The 27322-nt window shown below is 31.0% G+C and overlaps 5 protein-coding genes across 5 annotated transcripts; 4 read left to right on the top strand and 1 right to left on the bottom strand.

Annotated features, from left to right (window-relative positions):
- Positions 1 to 3114: 3114 nt before the first annotated feature.
- LOTGIDRAFT_173842 (hypothetical protein) lies at positions 3115 to 3711 on the top strand (the record flags this gene model as incomplete). The annotated part of the gene is made up of 1 exon (XM_009051917.1): positions 3115 to 3711. The coding sequence occupies one exon, from the start codon at positions 3115 to 3117 to the stop codon at positions 3709 to 3711; it is 597 nt and encodes a 198-aa protein (XP_009050165.1).
- Positions 3712 to 4102: 391 nt separating this feature from the next.
- Positions 4103 to 6004, top strand: LOTGIDRAFT_238839 (hypothetical protein; the record flags this gene model as incomplete). The annotated part of the gene is made up of 4 exons (XM_009051918.1): positions 4103 to 4195; positions 4641 to 4849; positions 5230 to 5329; positions 5805 to 6004. The coding sequence occupies 4 exons, from the start codon at positions 4103 to 4105 to the stop codon at positions 5862 to 5864; spliced, it is 462 nt and encodes a 153-aa protein (XP_009050166.1). The 3' UTR covers positions 5865 to 6004.
- A 1054-nt stretch (positions 6005 to 7058) lies between these two features.
- LOTGIDRAFT_238840 (hypothetical protein) lies at positions 7059 to 21079 on the bottom strand (the record flags this gene model as incomplete). Its single annotated transcript, XM_009051919.1, has 33 exons — positions 7059 to 7133; positions 7492 to 7585; positions 7978 to 8048; positions 8325 to 8445; positions 8830 to 8938; positions 9066 to 9215; positions 9629 to 9707; positions 10167 to 10283; positions 10663 to 10733; positions 10882 to 10971; positions 11515 to 11552; positions 11926 to 12008; positions 12417 to 12420; positions 12577 to 12716; positions 12958 to 13064; positions 13327 to 13429; positions 13856 to 13996; positions 14400 to 14485; positions 14936 to 15007; positions 15164 to 15309; positions 15754 to 15835; positions 16581 to 16662; positions 16918 to 17013; positions 17299 to 17436; positions 17889 to 17969; positions 18463 to 18603; positions 19026 to 19085; positions 19133 to 19182; positions 19476 to 19506; positions 19766 to 19851; positions 20270 to 20354; positions 20492 to 20628; positions 21031 to 21079. The coding sequence occupies 33 exons, from the start codon at positions 21077 to 21079 to the stop codon at positions 7059 to 7061; spliced, it is 3015 nt and encodes a 1004-aa protein (XP_009050167.1).
- A 1050-nt stretch (positions 21080 to 22129) lies between these two features.
- Positions 22130 to 24243, top strand: LOTGIDRAFT_173845 (hypothetical protein; the record flags this gene model as incomplete). The annotated part of the gene is made up of 7 exons (XM_009051920.1): positions 22130 to 22164; positions 22318 to 22396; positions 22711 to 22954; positions 23169 to 23293; positions 23503 to 23560; positions 23773 to 23812; positions 24138 to 24243. The coding sequence occupies 7 exons, from the start codon at positions 22130 to 22132 to the stop codon at positions 24241 to 24243; spliced, it is 687 nt and encodes a 228-aa protein (XP_009050168.1).
- Positions 24244 to 26613: 2370 nt separating this feature from the next.
- Positions 26614 to 27024, top strand: LOTGIDRAFT_173846 (hypothetical protein; the record flags this gene model as incomplete). The annotated part of the gene is made up of 1 exon (XM_009051921.1): positions 26614 to 27024. One exon carries the CDS (start codon positions 26614 to 26616, stop codon positions 27022 to 27024), a length of 411 nt encoding a protein of 136 aa, XP_009050169.1.
- Between the last annotated feature and the right edge of the window lie 298 nt (positions 27025 to 27322).

Below are 27322 nucleotides of genomic sequence, written 5' to 3' on the forward strand. Positions count from 1 at the left end.
ATGTATTCAAATTTGATAACAATAACAATATGAGCAATAACAATCAATAACAATAACAATACACATAACAAAATATTGCACTAAAATCGGTCTTGTTCAATTTGGTTTTAAAATGATATGTTGATGTCTTCCAGAAGGCTAAACATTTTCATATTTATCATTCTTTCTGATCCTTTGTAACTTTCAAGATGTTCTTGAAAACCATTCTAACATGCTGTACATTTTAAACCATTTTTAATAACAGTTACAGGAATATATCTTCTACTTGAACTTCCAGTCTTACAAGGTGATAAGAAATGATATTGGTATCTTCCGGTATTTAATTGTTGAAGATTTTCTTTAAGTCTTGATAATCTCATCTTCATTTCTGTAGTTCTAACATCAGTTTGTTTTGATTCTGTTAGACCTGATAATCTAGTCTCAGTCTGATTTCTTAAAACAGCAAAATGTGAATAACTTTCAGTAAAAGTGGCAGCCATTTTGAATTTAGAATATAAAAGTTATGAATATTGAGAGAAGTTGAGATATATAATGACAAGTGAACCGATATCTAGATATTTATATGTGAACTCTGTTAATCAAATTCTGTTATAGCTTACTGTAATGATAGATACTGATTTCAAAAGTTTTTAACAGATCAGTCTGCTGTAGAACAAATCAAAATCAATCAATAGGTCTGGGTAGTTTAGCTTTACTGTCTGAAACTTGATTGAATCTAACTTAATGATTAACTGAGTAATCCTACTAGAACATGTTTTAATTGCATATATTCAGGGTAAATCAAATTCAATGAAAAGGTCTGGGTAGGTTTGCTTTACAGTCTGAAATTTGATTGATCATTGACTGGAACTAACCTAATAATTAACTGAGTAAGCCTATTTCAATATGTTTTAATTGCATATATACAGTGTAAATTAAATTAAATTAGCAGAAAAGTACTTTAGTCTCTAAAATTTGAACACAGATCATTTGATTGCTACTAGTTTAGCTAACAATCTATGTGATTGTATATATTCACTTTAAATCAAATTGAATCAAAAAGTCTGGGTAGTATAGCTTTATTGTCCGAAACTTGATTGAATCTAGATCATTTGATTGAAACCACTTTACTTATACCCAACTATGTATTTAATGGTTTCTGAATAAAACTTACAGACTAAATAAATTGAGTAAGACTTTTTCATCTTGATTAATATTAAGTTTTAATCAACAATCAAATGATGAACCAATTTCTTTAACAAACCAAGAAAGCCTCACATATTTCAAAGGGGAAATACCTTATCTTATTGTGAAATTTAATGAAAATGATTTTTTAATTTTCAAATAAAACAAGCATGATTTTAAGTTGTGAAATATAGAATAAACCTGTTTTTTAACCATCATAAATAAAACTACCTGCTTTTGAACTGTAAGTCTGTTTTTGAATTGTATGATAATAGAACAAGTCTGTTTTTGAACTGTAGAAAATAAAGGAAACCTGTTTTTTTAATTGTTAAGAAAGAAATAGAACAAGCCTTTTTTGAATTGTGAAAAATAGAGCAAGCCTGATTGTGGGATTGATTTGCGTGATTAAATTATATAGATCCAATCTTAAATACTATACTTTGATTGAATCAAGTAATCAATCAGAGAAATGTTTTGATTATTAATGTCTAATCTAATCAATAATAAAGTAAACACTGTCATCATTGAATATCAATGACATGAGTAAATAATGTTCACATATAAATATCTAGATATCTGTTCACTTGTCATTTTATATCTCAACTTCTCTCAATATTCATAACTTTTATAATCTACATTCAAAATGGCTGTCACTTTTACTGAAAGTTATTCACATTTTGCTGTTTTAAGAAATCAGACTGAGACTAGATTATCAGGTTTAACAGAATCAAAACAAACTGATGTTAGAACTACAGAAATGAAGATGAGATTATCCAGACTCAAAGAAAATCTTCAACAATTAAATACTGGAAGATACCAAAATTATTTGTTATCACCTTGTAAGACTGGAAGTCCATGTAGAAGATATATTCCTGTTACAGTTGTAAGAAATGGAAGAAAAACAACCATCTGCTGAGAGAGACAGAGAAATAGAGATTCACCAATTCCTTCTTAAATATTAACAAGAAGATATAGTGCTAATGAAACCAGATCTGTTATCTTATATTTGTTATCCTATAAATTGTTTTGTTTATTTGAAAATAAAACAAAAAATTGCTGAGATAGAACAGAAATAGACCTACACCTGTAACAACTGAATATAGAAGAACAAGAAGATATAGTGCTAATGAAATTAGAATTGTTATTTTGTTATTGTTTGATATTGTTATTGTATTTGTTATTCATCTGAAATTAAAACTTAACCAAACTATACTGTCTGATATTCTTTTCTAAATGAAAAATTCTGTCCTTTTACTATGTCTGTTCTTCTAACCTCTATCAATGACAACTGAAAACCAATTTGTAAAATTTGAATAAAGATACTGCCTCAAGCTCTTCAAACCTTTTATAGTGCTATTCAATTTGGACTCTATTAACTATTTTGCACTATAGAAATTAATACCTTTATTCTTCTAGAACAGAATGTAAAAGTTTTCCTAATTACAGTTACACCTAAATACCCAAAATATTGAAAATCAAACAATATTATATCAAATAGATCACAAGAATAAAATATGCTTTTAATATCTTATTAAATTCCTGCAATTCCACTATTTAAACTAGGTGTTTGATGACGGCACTAATGACAAAGGGCCTTATGTGACATAATCAAGAATCACAGAAACCTGCCTGAAAATTGCAATGGTGTAAAATTTTGCTATCAGTGTCCCAAAAGCACATGAACAATTAAGAAAACCTCTTCACAATTTATTTAGATAAATGTCATGTAATGATTTGATACTGATAGCTGAAAAGTGTTCACCATAATTAATCAATTTATCTTATATTACTTGATATAACTTAATCATTTCATCAATATGACAGAATAATCATTACTAATGACAGATAACTAGTCTTATATTTTATAACTTATATAAATATCTTTATAACTTATTCCAAATCATTATTATAACAACATTATCTTATTATAATATAAACAACATTATCAACATGTTTCCAGAATCTAGAGATAATTTATATTGTGAAACTTGTAATTCCTGTAATACAAGTTTCTTTTCTGAAACTCCAGTTATTTGTAAAAGTAACAAGTTTTGTCAAGTTGTAGAAACTGATACAGTTGAATTCAAGAAGAAATTAGTCAATAAGAAAATTGATAGAAGATTAAAAGAAATTCAGAAAAGAAGACAGAATATAAGAATGATTAATGATAATTTAAAAATAGAAGAAATTCAGTTACAGTATCAACTAAGAAATTTTGTGAATCGTAGTGATCCAGAAACAGTTCCAAATAACAATAATTTTACAACAGTAAGTGATCCAGAAACAGTACCAAGTACCAATTACTCTACCAGATTTTGTGATCCAGAAACAGTACCAAGTACCAATAATTTTACCAGATTTTGTGATCCAGAAACAGTACCAAGTACCAATAATTTTACAAGATTTTGTGGGACTCGTACAGTATCATATCATCATGGTAAAAAATATGAGAATTTACCTCAGTCTTGTATTTTAACAGAAATAAATGATGATGATGATGTCTTACCAACTAAATGTATCAATGGTTATAAATTAACTTTATGTTAGATTATGAATTAAATTATAATTATTGTTATATTACTGTGATATTGTTATTATTAATGTTATATTTTGGTTATTAATTATATATTTTATAATATTGTTATTATTTGTAAATAAATTATACAATGATTCACTATATTTGAAAATTTAAGTAAAGATCTAGAAATGGATTTTTGATGTGAGCTATATTTTATGTACATTGTACAGCTGGAAGATGGAATAGGGGTGGTTCTTTCACACGAAAGTCATTGATTTGAAAGAAAGTTATCCATATCGGGAATTTAGTTACGTGGAAAATGGATAATGCATAATACCTATCAAATTGAAAAAAACAACACCTTTAATGATGTGTCTTCATTTTGATTAAATTCTGCAGTAGTCGTTGGCCATTTTTATCATGATATCAGAATATTATTTTTATATTTTCAGAATTTTAGCTCAGCATGAAGATCTCACTATGTTTCTTCAGGGTCCAGAATTGTCTGATTTGGTAAGTGATGAAAAAATCGCCATATTTAATGATCAGTATTTCTTTATTTACAAATTTGTACCATATCTCTTTACTTGAGTAAAATTGAAATGTGATTAAATAGATGTTTTGTTTTGAGTTTTTTCTGTGGGTGACTCCATATGGCATCCTTGATCTAAGGAACTGTTCTGGGTCCTATAATCACAAGTTCTGTTCATTAAAAGATTCCCTTGATCTGTATTATATTGTCGAATGACTACTTTTGGTTTTGGTTGAACATTCCACAGAACACGATAAAAGAAAGAATCTTGTCAGATCATGGATAGGAAGTGTGGTGACCAGCAGAAAGGGATAAAAATCATGAAAGCAATGTCAAAATATTTCAAAAGAAATCAGTAAATATGACATACTTAGAGCCACGTTTTCTACCTGTGACACTGAAGAATATTAAAAAAATGTTTTGTAGATATCTGATTACTATTATAATAGACCAGAAAGTAGACAACTAGCTCTACCAGGACCACCTACTCCACGAGGTACTACTGCTAGTACAGTATCTACTAAACAATATCCTATACTACCAGATATACCAAGTCGTCGTCATAGCGATACCTCCCAACCTGCAGAACCATCAGCAGAACAAGAAGAAGATACACAGCTAGTTAGAGCTAACAGGTCAGTTTTTGTTTGGATTGATGAAACCATAATTCTCAAAAGCCATAAGGGTCCTGTTTTATACTTTGAAAAGATGATAACAGAACTCTCAAATGGCATCAGAATTTTCTTATCACCTGAGCCTGCTGGAATGACTGAACAATTCCACTGCTAATCTCTTGCAGACAACAATTTAATTGAGGTCAATAACTGCTCTCCAAAATTTTTTGGTTACTGGTTTGGTAGATGATGCATGAGGTAAATTCTTAAATCTTCCCTTTTTTGGAAATGTTCATCCAGTTGATTAAGTTGTAATCAATACCAATTGCATGGGATCAGATGACCCGAGTTGTATTTGGTGATTATTGCCCTTGGTATTATGCAAGTAATTTCTATTACAGTGATGTGACATCAGACGGTAAAGTTCGTATGATTATGGAGAAACCATCTACACCTCTTCCTTTAACAATGAATGAAGTTATGCAGCATTATAAAATTATCGTAAGTATCAAGTATCAATTCTAAGGAGGCTTGCTTTGAACTGTATAATGATATTTTAGTGTAAGCTTACACAAAGAAGACAGATATTAGGAATTGTAAAGAGGTTTTCTAAAATTTGTATGTGTATCAGGGACACTGATAGCATCAATTTGTACCATTCCAATTTTCTTGCCATTAGGTGTTTATTACATAGCTATCGCTCTTAGATATTATTAGCAGTTTATCCAATAATGACATAATTATTTCTTAAGCATTTCTTTGATTATTGGAAACACAGATATCTTTAGATTTTGGTGTATAGTTTTCACAAATTTGAGCCAAAATTTTGTTCGAGCTACAAAAACAGGGCAATGTCCCTTTAAATACAAACCCATTTTCAAAGCAGATGACCTAGTTTTGCATCCAAAACAATATAGTATGATAGCATAATTGCTAATATAGTCAATTAATAAAGAAAAATTAATTTCTTTTACAGGAAGCGAAAGGCCTTAGTTCCAACTGGAATAATTATATGCATGTCGGAAAAGCTTCATAATGTTAGACTTAATACCAAAAAATGGAGCCAATTTCATTCAGATTTAGCTGAATTTGTGAAATAACCTCTGAACCATTTTTAAATATTTTCTATTTTGTTTACATTGTAATCTGTGATAGTTAATAAAATATAAATTGTAATCACCCTGTTTGATCTCTGTGACTCATGAAGGCTTTAGTTTGGAATTAGGCAATGATCAAGCAATTTTCACCAAAAGGATACTCCCATCAAATTTTACAGATTTTTGGAGTTTTCTTTTCAGTTTTGATGGGAATGAGGAATTCTTTGCTGTTTTACAGTGTGATTGCATAAAGGCCTTGATCACTAGGCAAATTGCACTTATAAAGTCCATCCTGAGATTTTCTTTCGAAACGTGGCAGACAAAACTAGATGACAAACATATTTTGATTTGAGAAGGGATACAGGTGGCCCACATTGAGTGCCAGCTGAATTAAAATTTAGATGACTATTTCCCTATAGATAAAAATTATGCAATTTAAAGAAACAATTTCATTTAGATATAAATTTATTTCAGAAAAACTTTAAATATTATTCTATTATTCTACTCATATTATTCAATAACAAAAACTCATATTATTCAATAACAAAAACTCTATATTATTCAATAACAAAAACTCATATTATTCAATAACAAAAACTCATATTATTCAATAACAAAAACTCTATATTATTCAATAACAAAAACTCATATTATTCAATAACAAAAACTCTATATTATTCAATAACAAAAACTCATATTATTCAATAACAAAAACTCTATATTATTCAATAACAAAAACTCATATTATTCAATAACATTTCAAAAAAAAAAACTGAATAAATTAACAACATGATGATAAACAGTAACAAAAACAATAACAAATTTAATAATATGTAATAAATAATAACTTAATAAACATTGGATCTTGAATCAGCAACAACTATAAAACAATTGCTTATCATCAATCACCAACAAATAAAACAGCTGCATATCCTGAATCATCAACCACAATAAAACAGCTGCTTATCACCAATCACTATAGAGCAGCTGATTATCCCGAATCATAGAACAGCTGCTTATCCTAAATAACCAACCATTATTAAACAGCTGCTTGAATACCCTATAAAACAGTGGCTTCTTCTTCATCACAATTCATGACAGAACAGCTACTCCTGTATCCCATATTAGTATGTTTATTCCTCTAAAGATGTAGTTGCAGGTTTATTACTTTCAATATTAGACAATATTTCACCATATACCGTATTCATCTGAAAATGTCAATGCTTATCAAATAGAGTTGCAAAGTTTTAAATGCTGGTCAATCAGTACAAAGGTTACAAAATAAAAATTGCCCTCATCCACTGTACACGTAGCACAATATGCATGTAAAATGTACATTAATTTATCTATAATCTATATCATATTCACAATCTATCTTGGGGCCAGTATCCCATAGTCTTAGGAGACAGGGGGCTGAAGTAGCTGCCAGAAATATATATCTACAAGACAATGATAACTTTCAGGCAATATGGAAGAAAAGTCAGTAATTTTTTTTCCATTGACAGGAATGACTGGATGCTGATATTTGTATGATAAGTATGATCACCCTATTTGAAATATACCTACCTTATCCTGATAATTTCCTTTCATACTAGGTAATAAAGATAATAGATGTAAGCCTACACCACACCATCTTTCAGCTTCATCAAAATTACCAAATCTACATTAAATATGAATATTAAATCAATATTGCCCTCCATGTACCATTGTCTTTACACTTTCTAGGTTTTCATTAAAGAAATAGAAGTTCTTGCCTATACCTATTTTTTTCAAATTATACTTCCCCCATTTATGGCTGGGACGACTGCAATAATGATAATGATGTGAAAGATGACTTATTAAATAAAGGCCATTGGACTTGCACGCACTGACCAAGATAAGAATCAATGTCCACCATTTGATTGACAAAACAAGCAAATGATTGTTTGAACATAAGGCCGATAACTTAAAAAAAAAACATGAAAGGATACGCACAAGTCAAACTCATCCAAAATTTGACCATTAAACATAGGCTTATAGTAGAAAAAATGACTGATGTGTTCAAAGCCTTACCTATAAAAATGGATGCCACAGTTCCAAGCTTTAGTCATTAACCACACTATTTCCATTTCAGGATATTCTTCCTTAAAAAATAAACAGCACAACTGGATATTAAATTTATTAAAATTTTTCAAAGTAACAGCAAAATGTCCTCCATATAGATGAGATCAAATTTGATGAGTATGAGATGAGCTCTAGTCAATTAAATATGAGGGTCTTTGTGCTGTAGAATATTCTCCGTATTTACTTCTTACTCCTGTTCAGGGAGTTTTCATACTTTGCTCATAAGCCTAGAGTCCAATTTTGCAAAGTAAACCATCCATCAGTCTTGGTTACTGTGTTGCTCGATCTACCTTTACCTTAGCTCTATTTTCAATAACATCAATGGTTTCTTTATAGTAATTCATAGTTTCTTCTTTTATAATATTATCACATGTAACATCTCCTATAGACATCTGTATTAAACTATGTATATCTTTACTAAAACACAAAAATCACATTATAATATTATCACATGTAACATCTACTATAGACATCTGTATCAAAATATGTATATCTTTACTAAAACACAAAAATCACATTATAATATTATCACATGTTACATTTCCTATAGACATCTGTATTAAACGTTGTACATCTTTACTGTAGAACAAAATCACATTATAATATTATCACATGTAACATCTACTATAGACATCTGTATCAAAATATGTATATCTTTACTAAAACACAAAAATCACATTATAATATTATCACACGTAACATCTGCTATAGACATCTATATTAAACTATATGTTGACTATGTGAACCTTACCTAAAAGCTCAGAAAATAATAATCCAGGACTCATTTGATAAAAGACCTACCTGCATCTAGTATAGTCTGGTTGTTGTAGTTGTAAATGAGTTCTAATTGCTAGTTTCAATGCTTTCATACTTATATCTTTATTATTAGCTGGGGCTTCTATAGATACGGCTGTAATCATAAAAGGTTAATGTTATATGGAGAAAAAAGCACACCAAAGCTAACTGTGAATTTTTTTACAAAACAGGGCATTTTTAACTTTAAACCAGCAATGTAAACTGATAAAATTTAGACAAACCTGCAATGATTTCAAAAGTTTTAGAATCTGGTTGAGGCAATGACAGGAGTTTTTCAAGCAGTTTGTCAGCCAGCTGATCGCCTAGTTTTACTCTGGCTTCAAATTCACATAAAACTAATAACATATCAGAATTCTCTTTTATACTTTGATCTAAAATATCATATCTTTATCATATATACAAAACATCTCAATACTGTCTAAAATACTGAAAGTATTCAAATTATAAGGTTTTCCGGCCTATGTATGGTCTTCGTGGAAACTTGTAGCTATATGTGAAATTCAAACCGTTCAGTTGAAATCTTCAAGGGCTAAAAAAGAGATCTTCTAGACTATGTATGGTACCTTAACACTTATAGCTATTATTTGTATTGTTAAAATGGTTTTGCCATACTGAGTGAGCTCATAATTTGACATCTTCAGACAATAACTAATAACGACCTGAAATATCTATATGGAGGTAAGTAAGGATCAGCAAGCCTTTTGACCTTCAACAATGCTTTCATTGCGATATGATCTGAATGCTTCTTAGATTCAAATTTTGTAAGAAATAGAGGAATTCTTACCAGTAAAATTATGATCATCCATATATGCCTGTTTCTTAAAACTTGAAATATGATGTAAAACTTCTTCAAATAGATTTTTCTACAAGACATTTTGAAATAAATTCATTTATAGAACTGAGAAAGATGAAACTGGGTTGAAGTATCTTCCTAGGCACAATATCAACCGATACATCAAGAAAGATATTAAAGTGAATTCATGTGCTAATCTAATAGAGACACACATTCTAAAAAAGGAAAAATTCATATACACATGGACAACAAATTAACAACAGGTACTCCTCTTTCCTATCTTATAGCTTGTCTTTGGTCTTTTGTCAAAGACTTTTTCGAATTGTTAGTAGCTATTACAAATGGGTCAACTGGAATAATTAGGATTAAAAAAACGTCATATTTAAGTTCATGCATTCATATGTCTATCAAAATAATAATCTTGACCAGCATTTATTCTATGTTAACAAGCAATGGCGTCATTGAGGTGAAACAAAGATCCAATGCTTTCAACATTTTTCAACTGAAAAGGAGTGTAGTATACATGTACCTGAGTTTGATTATCAGATGTATTACGTGCTATTTGTAAACAGGAAAAACAAACCATCAATATACAAGTCTTCTGTCTGTTTATTTTATTGATTTCATTACCACATAAAGATAATAACTAAAATAATTGCAATAGAAAATAGACTGTATTATGTATTCAAGAAGGATGCATCAATCAAATTTATTTAATAATTAGAGAGATGATGAAAAATGTAAAGGCAGCTAGACCGATTTAGAGGGAAAATCAGAAGCAATATTGAAATATTGTGGTCTTAATATATTAAGTATATACTCAGAGTTGTGTCCCTTAGGAGAGTTGTTGTGGAAGCCTAAGGAAAAAAGATTGAAATCTAAATTGTGTTATCACTTAAACTACATTCTTCATCTCTTCACATGAACAAATGGATTTGTGACAACTATCAAACAAATGCGTTCTGGATATGTGACATAGTTTTAGAACTATGAACTGCGTACTATTCTTATATGCTAGAAATTACCTGATAACATAGAGTGAAAAAGTCTTTTGTTTTCTCTGCATTGTCTTTGCATTTCAGTCCAAGATTCCAAGCTAAAATATAATCAAATACAAAACTTCGGCGAAAAAATGATAAAAAAAATTCTGAATGATCACAAGAAGCACAAATTGTTAAATTATAGGTGTTGAAAATATGACATTAATTGATGGTATTGGAATGGAAAAGAAAATGAATTATTACCTATTTTCATAAACCATAAAGATTCATCTTGTACCACAACTCTTATATCTTCATCACATTTATTTTGTATAACTAGTAATTTATTATAACCTGAAAACCAATTTATTAGAATTATTTTGTATAACTAATATTTTCTTATAAGCTGAAAACATATTTATTACATTTATTTAACTAATAATTCATTATAAGCTGAAAACCAATTTATTACATTTATTTTGTATAACTAGTAATATGTTATAAACTGAAAACCAATTTATTACATTTATTTTGTATAACTAGTAATGTGTTAGAAACTGAAAACCAATTTATTACATTTATTTTGTATAACTAGTAATGTGTTAGAAACTGAAAACCAATTTATTACATTTATTTTGTATAACTAATAATTCAATATAAGCTGAAAACCAATTTATTACATTTATTTTGTATAACTAGTAATTTGTTATAAACTGAAAACCAATTTATTACATTTATTTTGTATAACTAGTAATGTGTTATAGTAACTTTATTACATTTACTTCATTTAACTATCTACATTCATTTTTTTAACTTTTATAACCATTATAATACAAAGCACAATACAAGCAGAATTATAAATTCTATAAAAAAAAAAAGAAATAAAATCATACACACCTAATAATATCATTTCATACATTTTATCATATATTTTCCTGAAAAAAAAGTAAGATAAAAGTTTACTTGTAAATATTTATCATTAGTTTTTAATGATAACTTTCAAGTCTGGTGTATCATTAGTTTCTGTCAATGATAACTTACCAACTTGCTATGAATCATTTGTTTCTTTCAATAACATCTTACCAGTCTGACGTGTCATTAGTTTCAGTCAATGATAACTTACCAGTCTGTTATGTCATTAGTTTCTGTTAATGATAACTTGCCATTCTGCCTATCAGTATGATATCTTATCACTCTGGTGTGTCATTAGTTTCTGTCAATGATATCTTATCAGTCTGATGTATCATTAGTTTTTGTTAATATTTTACCAGTCTGGTGTATCATTAGTTTTTATTAATGATATCTTACCAGTCTGGTGTATCATTAGTTTTTATTAATGATATCTTACCAGCTGGAGCATCATTAGTTTCTATTAATGATAACTTACAAGTCTGATGTAACATTAGTTTCTGTTAATGATAATTGACCTGTCTGGTATATCATTAGATTCTGTCAATGATAACTTACCAACTTGCTATGCATCTTTCAATAACATCTTACCAGTATGACGTGTTTGTTTCAGTCAATGATATCTTGCCATTCTGACTATCAGTATGATATCTTATCACTCTGGTGTGTCATTAGTTTCTGTCAATGATATCTTATCAGTCTGGTGTATCATTAGTTTTTGTTAATATCTTACCAGTCTGTTGTATAATTAGTTTTAGTTAATGATATCTTACCAGTCTGGTGTATCATTAGTTTTTGTTAATGATATCTTACCAGTCTGGTGTATCATTAGTTTTTATTAATGATATCTTACCAGTCTGGTGTATCATTAGTTTTTGTTAATATCTTACCAGCCTGGTGTATAATTAGTTTTTGTTAATGATATCTTACCAGTCTGGTGTATCATTAGTTTTTGTTAATGATATCTTATCAGTCTGGTTTATCTTTAGTTTGAGTAAATGATAACTTACTACTCTGCTGTATCATTAGTTTTTGTTAATGATATCTTACCAGTCAGGTGTATCATTAGTTTCTGTTAATGATAACTGTAAGCGTAACAGACATCTAATAGCTATCAATATTTGGCCATCATCTGTACCATTATTAATAAAATATTCTATAGCTAAACTACCAACTACATGACTATTTAACTGAAAATGAATAATACAAATTTAATATACCTGGTAATAAAGAAGGCGAGAAGGATTAAGTAAATTCCCTGTATCAGAAATAAATTTGGAGATCACATTTTTTTTTTATGCATTAGCCTTAGTGGTCTTGATAGCTCTTATGGAGTTAAAACTGGAGATCAAGAGTGCTACAATTATGTTTGTTGAAGATCTATGGACAATTGAAAATAATGAACAATTAAGAAAAATTGTAATCTCTTACTTTTAATGCCAACTGAGCTGCCAAACATATTAAACTGAGATCAGGTGATTCACTATTGATGTCTTCAGTCTTTATACAGTCTACCATCTTCTGTAAACTTGATATAGCTGAAAACAGTATTCATACAGAGTGGGTAGATATAAATACAAAGTTAGTGTTGGAATTGGGGAAGTTTTGATCCTGGTTTGGTGCTTCGAAATTTTTTTTTTCTGTATTATGTTTCCAAAATGGTTTGTTTACCAACCAAGTGGACATATCCATTCAGTAAGCAGTTAGCATTCTAATTTAGTCTGATTTGGCACCTTCAAATTGTCTGAAATTCATGACCTCTTTGAGAGCTATATAAATAGCAGCTGTAATCAAACAAACCTCTCTCTTGTTTATCTTGTGATAAAGATAATTTATATATCAAGTAATAAGTTGCAGCTGCAGATTTATCACATCTTTCAGCTTCATTTAATATTTCTTCTGCCTGTTATATACAATGTATTGAGAAATTGAAGACAGAAACTGGTTTTAAGGAACAAATTTACAGACTCAAGAGAAAACTTTAAGCAGAATAACTGAAACACCTCAATTTGACACAAGCTCTTGCCAAGAAAAATACACTTACTTAATAACATTTATTCAGTATATCAAGGGCTGTAATTCAGAAAGTATTTATAGAATAGTACCCAAATTTAACTTGTCCATGGTGTTGTGAAGATAAATCTACATACAAAATTTGACCAAATCTGCATTCACAAACCAATTATAAATGGACTGACAGACAAACAGGGGTGAAATTAATGTGTGCATAGGGTTAGTTATATGTAATTGCACTTTGAAATATCAAACTCAAAATTGATCCTGCCAACTCTACAGATAGCAATTCCAAAATAGCAAAAATATGACCTACCTGTGAAAATTGGTTTAAACTGATTAAACAAGAAGCTCTATTCCTCTGTAATTTAGACATGTTACTATCACATCTTTCTGATGGTGAAAAGAGACTGTAGGAATAATTGTACCATTGTAAGGCTTCACCAAATCTTTCTGCCTGAAATGGATAAAGAATGGCCAATGTCATTTTAGATACTGATCTGATATTAGATGACTTCATAACACTGTGTAAAAAAATAAATGAAATTATTACATGTAAAATGGATCTTATTTATCTACTTCCCAAAGAAAGAAGGAAACCACAATTTTTCATGAGGATAACGAATTAGGTTCATGGAGATCCTTTCTACTTGCTGGTCCTTGGCCAAACCTTTTGACATTGATCTTACCCACAACCTACATGTTGACCAAGATAAGAACCCACATCGACCATTTGCTTGCATGTAACCATGCCAATGCTCTAATCAACACATCATCTTCTGTGGAGAATCATAATTTTATTTTGATCTTATAAATACAAAATTTCTAGTTTGAAGTTGGATACTATTTTTTTTGATTACCTCAAAATCTGTAGCAGCTTGTTCCCAAAATATATGATGAAACTGTTTCTTTATGTTAGGCTCCAAAACTCTTCCTGTATTATGACCTGTAAAAAAATTAAATATGGGGTCCAAATGGAATCAAAACAAAAGCCTGTATATTACTTCTAGTTAAATATAACATAAATGTTGACAATTTAACTGTTACTATTACTGAGAATCTTTTTGGTCAAGTAATGTTTTCAGATGAACTGTAAACACATGACATTGTGGATTGTTTGGCTTGACAAAGATGTTTACAATATAATAATGTAATTAGATAATCTGTAAACGCATACTGTATATATATATTCTCTGAGAATTGTTCAGCTTTAGATAGATGTTTACAATATAATATCATTTCAAGATAAACTGTAAACACTTCCCTGTTACAATATAATAATGTTTCTAGATGAACTGTAAACACCTACCTGTTATTATATCCCCTGAGAATTGTTTAGCTTGAGATAGATGTTTACAATATAATAATGTTTTTTAGATGAACTGTAAACACTTACCTGTTATTATATCTTCAGAGAAATGTTTAGCCTGAGATAGATGTTTACAATATAATAATGTTTGTAGATCAGCTGTAAACATTTACCAGTTATTATATCTTCTGGGAATTGTTTAGCTTGAGATAGATGTTTATAATAGCATAATGTTTTAAGATGAACTGTAAACATTCACCTGTTATAATATCCCCTGAGAACTGTTTTGAGATAGATGTTTACTGTAATGTTTACCTGTTATTATATCTTCTGAGAATTGTTTAGCTTGAGATAGATGTTTACAATATAATAATGTTTCTAGATGAACTGAGGCTATTTTACTGAAGTTTGGTGTATTATCATACTTCTCCAATAACTTCACTGGATAATCAAACTCATACCTGTGGAAAATATTAACAATGTTACACATAAAATTATCAGACAATATCAGACAAGTTGACATTTAAGGAGAATTGTCACATATACATTAGTGTATACAGGCTTTCCTTTTTGTGGTTAGGATTGTTAGTACTTTTTGGTTCTATCTAACAATATCATTAAATATCAGATCAAGATTTCCTTTTTTTATTTGGGCTTACTAGATGAATAGAAAGCCTGCATTTTCATCAGATTGATTTTCTTAAATAAATACTTCAATTGATAAGATACATCATGTATTCATGACTATCACATCTCCATCCATAGATCTAAAAATTTAAAATCTTTTTTCCATAATACTTGTAATTACTGATATATTATTCTTATAATTCTGACTCTTTTCGTTTTATAAATTTAATTCAAAATAGTAAATCAAAAGTAATATGAAAATCAAAAACGATCTTTACCTATTGTGTTTTCTTAAAAGATTTATGATATTAATATCTAGATCTACAGTTGTATCAGGATGTTTATAGATTTCATTTAATACTGAAATAAACATTTAATGTGAATATATATGCACAGTTGTATCATGATGTTTATAGATTTCATTTAATACTGAAATAAATTAATAATAATAATATCATGATTGACAGTAGTATCAGGATGTTATAGATTTCATTTAATACTGAAATAAACATTTAATGTCAATATAGATGCACTGTTGTATCATGATGTTTATAGATTTCATTTAAGACTGAAATAAATTAATAAAAGTAATATCTAAATTTACAATAGTATCAGGGTGTTTATAGATTTCATTTAATACTAAAATAAATTAATAATAGTAATTCTAGATCTACAGTAGTATCAGAATGTTTATAGATTTCATTTAAGACTGAAATAAATTAATAAAAGTAATATCTAAATTTACAATAGTATCAGGGTGTTTATAGATTTCATTTAATACTAAAATAAATTAATAATAGTAATTCTAGATCTACAGTAGTATCAGAATGTTTATAGATTTCATTTAATACTGACATAAATTAATGATATTACTATCAAGATTTACATTAGTATCATGATGTTTATAGATTTCATTTAATGCTGAAATAAATTAATATTAATAATATCTACAGTTGTATCAAGATGTTTGTAGATTGAACGAATAATTATACATGTCTTTGACATTGATCAAGTGTTATATATCAGATATATTAAAGAATATCTTTATAATGACTAAATAACTCTTTCTGAGTTTAAAAATTGAAGGGATATGAGGTTAACATACCTGAAGTTATGGCAGAAGAAGATTCCTTGGTAATCAGTAATATTCTAAGTTTGAGATATAAACCAGCAGCGTGTAGGTACTCCTGGAATTCAGAATAATAAAAACAAATGAATATCCATTCATTCAAAGAGAATAGGTTTTCCTAAAATTAAATAATGGTTTGAGCCCTTATGGTGACCACTAAAGCAAGTCAGAGCATGCTGACCTTTCCCGATCACAGTAGTCCACTCCATTTGGGTTTGTCAACTCTGCATTCCTTTGAAGAGTCCATAAAATCTGCAGTATTGTCAGTAAAATGGAACCAACTCTTTATCTAAATAATAAATACACAACTTACTGTATTGGCTAGAGTTACAGCATTCATTGCCTTATCACAATATATTTTACTATCCCATTCTAAATAGGCATTAGCTAGTAATCTTAATGTTCTAGCCTGAAACACATGGAGGTTAAAATCGTAATATCAGTTACTGTTATTTTACGACTAATATTTATAGAATTCAGCTACTGAGTTGTGAGACATATAATGTTGTTTTGCAAAAAAAACTGAGTTGAAAATTTTTCCTTTATCCCATTGAACACAAATCTATATGTTTTTTTCACACATGAAATTTTGAAAGTTTTCCCATTGACAGCAGTAGCAGAAGAATACTTATTTGTAGAATGTTACCCAACTAAAATTCAAATTGAAATAATAGACACTAATAACATATTTTACCTGATTTTTGGGATCAATTCCAAGTCTGCCTTTTCCTAATTCATAACTTTCTTTTAACCATGTAACACTTTCTTCAAACTGTTCATTTTGATAAGTTTCTACTCCAAAATTATAGCACAACATACATAGGTATGAATTCTGCAATAATAAAAATCAATCTGTGTATTTCACAAGTATCATTTCAGAACAGGAAACTAAAATCAGTATTCATCCGATGAAATTCATTTTGGATCAAGATCGACTAAGTGAAGTGGTCTTACAGACAAAGCTGATAAGCCAATAAAAGGTTTGGGAGTGTTTGTGGTGTTCACAGCGACATTAAACTCTTCTAGTCTGATTTCGATTGATCAAGACATGCACAGACTGATCTCTATTTATTGTCCTATCCGAAATACATCTCCTATGACCTCACAAGGGAAACTGGGTTGAAATATCTGATGCTACTATTCAAAATACGCTAGGATCAACATTCAAAGCTCAAAAGGTGTTTGAAAGCTTTATCATAGTATTATGCTAAATTCTTATCTAACTTAAAAAAAAGCAACCACCCATTATATGGTCAATTAAATAATCTACCAGCATATACTGACCTCTTTAGGAAACTTTGCCAACATTTCTTTAGCAGTTAACACTAAGTTCAGGGCGGCTTCATTCTTTTTCTGAGCTGAGGCCTATAAAAATATATAACTGAGTCTGTCCTGGTACAGCCCAAGTGCAAAACTGAAAATGTGATTCTATTCATTAAGTGATTGTTTGTTTAAGTATTTGATCTACCAACCAGTATGAAAGCACAATTTCAGCTATCTAGAGCTGTAGATTTGATATTGGGCAACTCAACAAAAGTTTAGATTTTTGTCACTGACAGGGCTATGTCAACTTTCTTAAAAGCTGTCATGAGAGATGACGTCATGGCATTAATAATATATTCTAAGCTCACCCTTTAATGACACCTGATGCCACTCTGGTCTGTGTCAGGTTTCCCTATCACTTTAGGACATGCTCAACCTTTCAAAAAACCTGATGCCATTCTGAGACTGAGATTGTCATATCAACATCTGTATGAGTTATCATACCTAATATTGTTTCTATGGTATATTTATTAAAGTTATTAATCCACATTTATCAAAGCAAATCAAAAGGATAATATATGAAATAAAAATTTACCACTTCAGCTTTATAAGTTAATATCTTAAAAATATCTTTATCTATATCTAGTCTTTGTTTCTCCATTATATTATTATGATGTTCATCATTACTGGTATTATTATATTTCTCTATAATACTAGATAATAGCTTCTCACAACACTGAAATATACAGATAGCTTCTCACAACACTGAAATATACAGATAGCTTCTCACAACACTGAAATATACAGATAGCTTCTCATAACACTGCCATATACAGATAGCTTCTCACAACACTGAAATATACAGATAGCTTATCATAACACTGAAATATACAGATAGCTCTCACAACACTGAAATATACAGATAGCTTATCACAACACTGAAATATACAGATAGCTTCTCACAACACTGCCATATACAGATAGCTTCTCACAACACTGAAATATACAGATAGCTTCTCACAACACTGAAATAAACAGATAGCTTCTCACAACACTGAAATATACAGATAGCTTCTCACAAAACTGAAATGTACAGATAGCAATTGATTGCAATGTTGGTGTATAAAAGTCGATGTCTATCAAGGGTTCTTGGAGTACCTGTCCTGATGAGGATTTTGTATCCAAAGCATGTGTTGGCAGTATGATATGACACATTTCCTAGAAAGAAATTTGTGAATTGATAATATAATGTAATATGTATATACCTGATGTGAAATATTCAGAACAGTTTCTGCTGATTCCAGTTCATTACATTCTACAAACACAAAACAAACCAGTATGAGAATGGGTAACTATTGACTTAATGAGAATTCTTTACAGGGCTTTTTTCTGGCTGGACATTTTCTTTTGTCTGTCGAAAATGTCAACATTTCATAGCAAAATAATAAAACAAAACGTAAGACAGGTTTTGTAGCTGAAAAAAACCTCAATGGAATTGGATTCTCAACAAAAAAACCGCCTTTCATAAGAATGGGTAGCAAAAATTTACAAATAACATAATGTAATCAAATTATTGGTTCAAGTAATCTGAAATTTTCTTAAGCTTACCTATCCATGCTCTTGCTGTTTTTATCCCCATCTAAAATTTTAAAATATTTTTAGTATAGATTATTTTATAATAGGGAAACTGCCAATGCTTGGGATCCAAAGAAATTAGAGCATTACAACTTTCAGTTTTTAGCAATTTCAGGTAAATTGAGCACAAGCTTTAAATTCTGGCTAATGATACCTACTGTATAGCAGATAGTGAGCTCTATTTGCTGGTAAAACTCACCTTAAGATATTTTCCACAAGGTGCTTTCAATTCAGAAATATATACATGTAATATTGATACATACTATTATTTGTCTTTTCACCATAGAATCTGTAGAACTATAAACACCAGTATTCAACTCATTTAATATCATAAAACAAATATTTCTCACTAAAATGAAAGTATATCAAATAAAATCACTTAGGATAGTCAAACTAACTTAGGCTTATCCATTTGAATTTGGGGTTTTTTAGCATTTCCAAATTTGAATCAATAAATTTGTATGCATTGTTATTTTAAACAAACTTATATGACCACAGGCTAAAGTAGGTTAGTTGTCTGAAGATCACAAAGTGTGAAAATCTGTGTAACAGCATGTGTTAAGTTCTGTTTTAATAAATCTATATTGCTCTACATTTGATGTATTCAGCACTATTATAACAGTGAAAATGATTTGTTATTATCACGTTTTATTAAAGTTAATCTTTCCTAAGCCGAAATATATTGCATGTAGTGGAGTTACATCAAGCAAAGTAGGTATTTTAATATTCTATTTCCAAATTTTCGAAAAAGAATTGAATTTACTTACATTTAGCATTTGATGTATTAGATATTGAGCCTTGGATTTTCAGAGGAACTACATGATTCCATAATTTTACTGCTGAATCTTCCAACTGAAAAAGTAGGAAATAAAAATAAATATAAAAATAAAAAAAACAAATAAAAATTGCTGCACAGTCCCAAGTCCAAATCCAAGCAGAAAGTAATAATTAGTTATGAAAGGCCCATGTTTTATAACATTATAACTTACAGTTTTTGTTGTTTCTGAGTCTTCGTGATCTCTGATAGATGTTTTAAATTTTCCAACTATTTCCGTTGTTTTCTCAATCAAATCAAACCAACAATCAGATAAACAGTCTTTTACTGAACATAACTTCTGAACATAGTCTGAAATAAAAAAAATTCAGATCAATTAGATCTACCTAGCTTATATCATATTTTGTTTTCATTGAACATAACTTCTAAACATTGTCTGAAATTAGCAAAATTCAGACCATTTATTAGCTTATTTCAAATTTTGTTTTTACTGAACATAACTTCTCCCCTCCCCCAATATATGATGCAAAAAGTATTCTATTTTCACTTATAAAATTGCATTAGATGTGTTTTCTGGCTTCCCACATTTGCAAATTTTCAATGCAGAGCCCAACATTGGAACCTTTGCCCTTTAGTATGTTAAGGGTTTAGCTTAGGATCTCTACTTGTGCTGCAGTAATCACCATTATCATTCATCACTTAATTCAGACGATCAGTCACTAAATAATGTTTAGCTAGTAAGCTTACACCTACCATACAGACTGCTAACTAAATTGTCTCTCTTTTCTGGAATAAACTCCATCCTTTTTTAAACAAATGATTCTGGAAAGTTCTAGTTGAAGAATTAATGTCAGCCTTGTCTATAGTACTAACAAGAGTTGTGCCCCTTGTGGCTTGAATCACTTTTTCTTGTAGTTAGTCGGTGATCGTTGTTTTAGATTAATTTCAAACTGTGCCTTTAATTTTCGTTCCAACTGCGACGGAGCTGACTTGACCTACCTAATCCAACGTAACTTAATATCATAAAAGAAACAATAGAAAAAAGTCATTTTTAATCAATTTGTATTTTGCGTTTGAAACTTCACTTGATTTGTTTACTCTTCGGGTCAAGGTCGCTATATAGTCTCGACTGCCATGACCATCATACTTCCATTTATTAAACATACGTCTGGTAATTCTAATCTACACTGACACCTGTTGCGTCTGCGCACTTAAAACTTCTGATGTAAGTATAAAACGGCGCGAAAATTGATTTCCCGATTTGCAGATTGCAGAAGACTCGAAGTTTGTCAACACACAGACGTTTTCAACTATCATTGGTAACTAAAATCACTTTTGTACGGTACGTCTAATGAATAAGATAAGTTTCTTCTGCCTTTGAAATAGACAATGCCTATGGCCTATGGTTATGTTCAAACGTGTATTCAAAATATTTTCATCACTGGCCTCGGTCACTAAGCGTAGGACTAGGCCTACTGCTACTCTCTAGACTAGACCCTACTAGATTTGTGGAACTACTCTGACTGGTTGGCCTACCTATCAGAGGCGTATATTAGATACCAGTTAGACCTAAATGCCATGCTGATGAGATCTATCCTGAAAAAAACGTTACGTTATAGTAACAGTACCAGCCCCGAAGCTTTTGCTAAGTTAGTTAAAAAGAAAGGTATTGGCCGCCCCAAACTAGGCCTACGTTCTAGGCCTAATACATTGCAGAACTCTTGTAGTTCTATGGCCTAACTAAGTAAAAAATATTTTTTTAGATGATGAATAGCACCATAACAACTATCATTTGATTTGGAAAGAAGTCTGAATATTTTCACTTTAAAGCCTACTTTCACAAATTCGAAGCATGCCTGTAGACAACTTTTTAAATATGAATTTGAGGTAAGTTTTCTTTGTTATTATTATGATGATGGGGAACAAATTCGCTGAGATTAGGCTACAGGAAAACGTTGAGCCCTCTGTATTGGCCGTAGCTCAAGAGGGCCTGCGTCGATGATCATTTTGTAACGATGAATATGTCTAAATAAATTTCAGTGCTGGTGAAAAGGCATCCGAGGGCAATGTCCTTTGCATGGAGCCAAGGCTTCCAGAAAACTCTGCCAAGCAGGCTAAGGTAGGTTTCGACATTTAGACTGGAATAATGGTATTCTTTGTACATCAGACTTTCTTCACAAACACTTAGAAAACGTTGCGTTGCGGTACTCAAATTCTACACAAACCCTCAACCAGACGGACAACAAACACAGTTTTGGTCGTTGAATTTAGGTTTGCCGTATGGATATTTGTTCTTCTGGGTTTTGACCGTTGGGTGCGCTTATAGTTTGCTCCTGCCTATTCTAGACTATCTGGTTATGAGGAAAGTTCTTTTTTAACTTTAAATTTAAAAAAATAAATGTGTTTTAATGTTCCCTTTACTCTTTTTCTAAGAAACCACGAATTAACAACGAATCGAAGATACTTGACGTCGTCACTCCAGAAAATCGTTCCTCGGCAGTGCCGAAAGACTGTGAGATAGATGGAGATATCGGATATTCAAGCCATGGTACTCAAGAAGATTCACAGAAGAGTAATCTATCTTTGAAGATAACAGAGTGGCAGGGCCGAGAGCACGATGAACAGGACGACTTCATGCATCCGGATAACGATCTTGATGACCTCCTCTACCATTTCAGTATGTGTTTGACGAACTGGCCTGGAAAATTAAGCTTGCCGTATATCAGGCTATATTGTATGACCATACAAGAGCCTAATACACGGCAGTTGTATTTGGATCAGGGACACTTATAGCTTCTATAACAATTATGTAGTTTCTGCTTATCTTGAACTAGAAGAACCCCTTGACCAGATTAGGAATTATACCCTGAATGACATTTTGTACGTTTCAGATAATTTCTTCCAAGAAAAGTTAGAAAATGAGTTGACAACTTTTCAAGAATCGATGAGAAATATGTTGACTGAACAACAGATTCACGTTCGACAGATCGTTCATAATTCATCAGTTCCTCAAAACGTAAGACTTTTATTATGGGCGGCGTATAGTCTCGTCAACATCCTGTTCTTCCGTCCAAATACTGTCGATATTGCTTGCGTGAAAGAGAGTAGAGTGTTGTATCCCTTGTATTGGAGTGATATATAATATGACGGGAAATGTTAAAAAGCGTTTTTAATTCATTACGCTAATGGTTTACCTTAGTTGATAATTTTCGTTGTATTTTGTAGTTATTAGATTCACCACTAACCAATATGGATACAAGTGAATTAGATCATTGTAACAGCAGTAAGTATATTCTTTATGTTTTTAAATTTTATACCTTTGATGCCGTTTTCTTTTGTTATTTGAGTTGGGTTTTAGAAAAAAAAATATTCTATTCCTTGTTTAACGTTCTCGACCCTCGACTAATTCGTTGACCGTATTGCAAGCACCTCTTGATACAAGGAATTATGTGGTGTATTTACACTGCACCATTCACTCTATTCATTCTTTTTCAGATCATTCAAGTCCAAACGAACATGAGGCCGTGCACGCGAGGTATTGTGCGTTAATTATTTTCATACATATACCCCATTTCTATATCGGTTAGACATATTGGGATATTTTTCCAGTTTACGGTGGTGGTTTGACATTCCCCGGGTGTTTAAAGGAAATTAAGCTCAGCAAAACATAAGTAGGCCATGAGTTCAGACGTTTTAACGCATTTGAATAGTCAAAAGATTCATTCTGAATATTGAAATTTACATATACTTTGTACTTTGTTTCCCACGATAAACCCAAACACTGGGGTCAAACTTTCACTTCGATCCCCAACAATAGCTTTAAAAATTTTCCGAAATAATAATTTTGAATTTTTTTTCAGTAGTCAAGTGCAAGAGGCAAGTGGAACCAATGAATTATTGACTGAATTATTATCATTATCGTGTGCTGTTACAACTTTATTACATCAGCCAAAATATCGTATTTGAGAATGTTTTTGAACTTTGCACGTACGTGTAAAAGGCAATGAATCCTGTGCGAAAAGCTAGCTAAATGTGGATTTGGGTCAGCGAGAGGACTCAAATTAATTAGTTGTAGTCTGAAGTAAAGGGAATGTATTTCAATTTAAGAGTTGCGTCCCTTCTCATATGCGTGCAGTTTTCTCCCGAAAGCTAAATTGATAACTGTAATATGATTGACTTAGCAAGTGTAAAACGTAATGCTGTAATTGATTATCGGGCAATTGACATATACAGAATATGAGATTCTTCCTTCATAGCATTGCCTCTGGTCTGGTTTTGGGTTCATAGTAATGCGAAAATTGAATTAGTGTGAATAGTATGAGTATGATAAAAAATTAACTGGAAAATGTAATGTATCGCTTAACAATAGATTAGCCACCACCTAAATATGTACATGTACAATGTGCCAACAATTGTCAGGAAACGTGAAATTTATACAGCATGTGTACAAGGTATCGTGGCAGGGGAAAATAAATCGTGTACAAAGAATCGTGATACTAAGCATAATATAGCCAAGTGAAAGGACAATCGTGATATGTATTATATACTCCTGTCAGGTAAACAGAGTATCGTGACCAGTGAAGGGAAAATCGATTGTCGATTAGTATTGTCAGGTGTACAAAGAATTGTGACAAGTGTACAAGGAATCGTGATAAGTATCGTATAGTATTGACATGTGTACAAAGTATCGTGCCAAGTGAACAGGGAATCGTGATGTTTATTGCATAGTTTTAATACGTATCCTTCCAAGCTGTGAACATACTTATCGTATAATACTGTCATGTGTTCAGCGTATTGTGTTTAACAAATGCACCATGGGTACAATATTGCGAACTGAGTCGTCTGTACATGTGATTAAAATGCGTAAAGTGTACGTTTAACATTTAGTCAACAGGTCGATGACGGCTTACGCAGAAGACTATGATACTTATCTTTTTGTATCTTTCGGCTCATACGTCATGCTCGAGTCATAAATCACGGGGCCATCCCCTTGAATGTTGACAATATGATTAGATTGTTATTTTGTTATGCATTTTATGAATTATGTTATCAGTGCCCAATAGTGTAAACATGTTTTGCTGAATAGCAAAATTATTTTTTGAACCGTTGTAATAAAGTCCATTTTTTTACTTATATTTAAATTTGCGATTATTGCGTGTAGATTTGGTCATAGCGTTACAGGAATAGAAGTGTTATGGAACCACATTGGAAACTGAAGGATTTAATATAAACGTCGCTGTGGAAAGTTGAATAATTATCTTATTAATCGGAAATGAAGGCACCAAAATGATGTAGCCGAAGCAAATGGATTTGAAATTTTTGAAAGACACTGATAACGTTCATTTGATTGAAAATAGAAGCTGTAAATGACTCTGGTATGAATTTAAAAAAAAAAACAAGAAAACCCATCTACGACCATGTGATGTTAAGATTACCACTTGAAAGAGTGTTTTTAGTTAGCCCTATCATTCATGTATGTAGCCTTTATATTTAGACAGACTTTGTTCCGTTCATTTATGCGGTATAAGTATGACTAATTGAATAAATTATACATGTGCCAAAATCAAGTGAAAGCTGTAATTCGAGATGTCTCTTGAAAAAATTCCAAATCAGTATATTGAACTGACACGCCAAGTAAAGCTGTGTAAAGCTTAAGGCAGGGTACAATACAATAGTTACAGAAAATGTTATGGTATTTCGATTTTACTTCAATCAAGAAAATATCTTCTGTCTGAAGGTCGTGAGTTTAAGTTAGTGTAAGAAAGATTTAACTCTATGAGAACTAGCACAAGTTAACAACCAAACTATTCTTATTGACCTTGAAGAAATTTGTTCGTCTGCTAGAGCCCTGTAACGGGGAAGTTATATGTGGTCTGGAGTTACCAGTAAACCGAATGATGGAAAAGTATGTCAAACATCATCACGTGGCTTTGTTATTACGGAAGTTGATGAAACGTTGCGCACTGGTATTCCGCGCATTTGCGCACGGTAATATACTGGCTGTATAGAGCTGTATATATGCAAATCACCCGTGACAACAAATACGTCATCAGGTACTCCCCATAATCTTACAGCAATTCATATACTCTACTCTACACTAGCATGTAATGGACGTATGGGTTAAACTATACTTTTACTCTACCGCGGAGCATTTAGTATATTATCCACATGGATTGTCGGACATACTTGACAGTTCCTAAAATGATTCAATCGGATTATATTCTGTTGATTGTGATATAATTAACTGGATTACGTTGATTTATAGCTTGACAAATTGTGATTTAATTTTATATGTTTGAGTCTCTGCAACTGTTAAAAATGGACGTATTGGGTGATATGAGCGATAACATAGATCCGAATTTTGAGCCTCAAATTAGGGCCAGATCTAATACATGGCCTTTGAGGCCTAACAGGGAGTTGTTGGAAGGACAGGGTAGTCCAGGTGCTGAGGATTCCACTGATTTACAATCCAAAGAACCTCGTGATCCGCTAGGATTAAATACTAAGAAAAGTGGGTCGAGAAGAAATGCTTGGGGAAATTTATCTTATGCAGATCTTATCACGAAAGCAATCCAAAGTACACCCGAAAAACGTTTGACATTGTCCCAAGTGTATGACTGGATGGTCCAAAATGTGCCATATTTTAAGGATAAGGGAGATAGTACCAGTTCAGCTGGATGGAAGGTATGTATTTGGATAACTATTTATTTTGTCACTGTGCCGAGATGTGGTTGTAAGAAAAGTTAGGAGTGTGTGCTAACGGTAAAATAGGTTACTGAATGAGGTCAATCTCGTTTTTTTTTTCAGAAGTCATTTCAGGTCAAATGACATAATAATAGTTTGATTCCGGGAATGATTTATTCATCTTAATACGGGATATAATGTAGTTGAATTTTAATTAGTTGCCGAAAGCGATTCAATACTGTCGTCAATTTCACGCGTTCTTTGACACATTTGACCGATATTTTCTCTTTTCTAATATTGCAGACGGATAGAGATTGAAAATGGTGATAAAAAATGTGGGCTCCCATTGGTCAACTTCCCT

Source organism: Lottia gigantea (assembly GCF_000327385.1).
Source record: "Lottia gigantea unplaced genomic scaffold LOTGIsca_174, whole genome shotgun sequence".
Lineage (NCBI taxonomy): Eukaryota > Metazoa > Mollusca > Gastropoda > Lottiidae > Lottia > Lottia gigantea.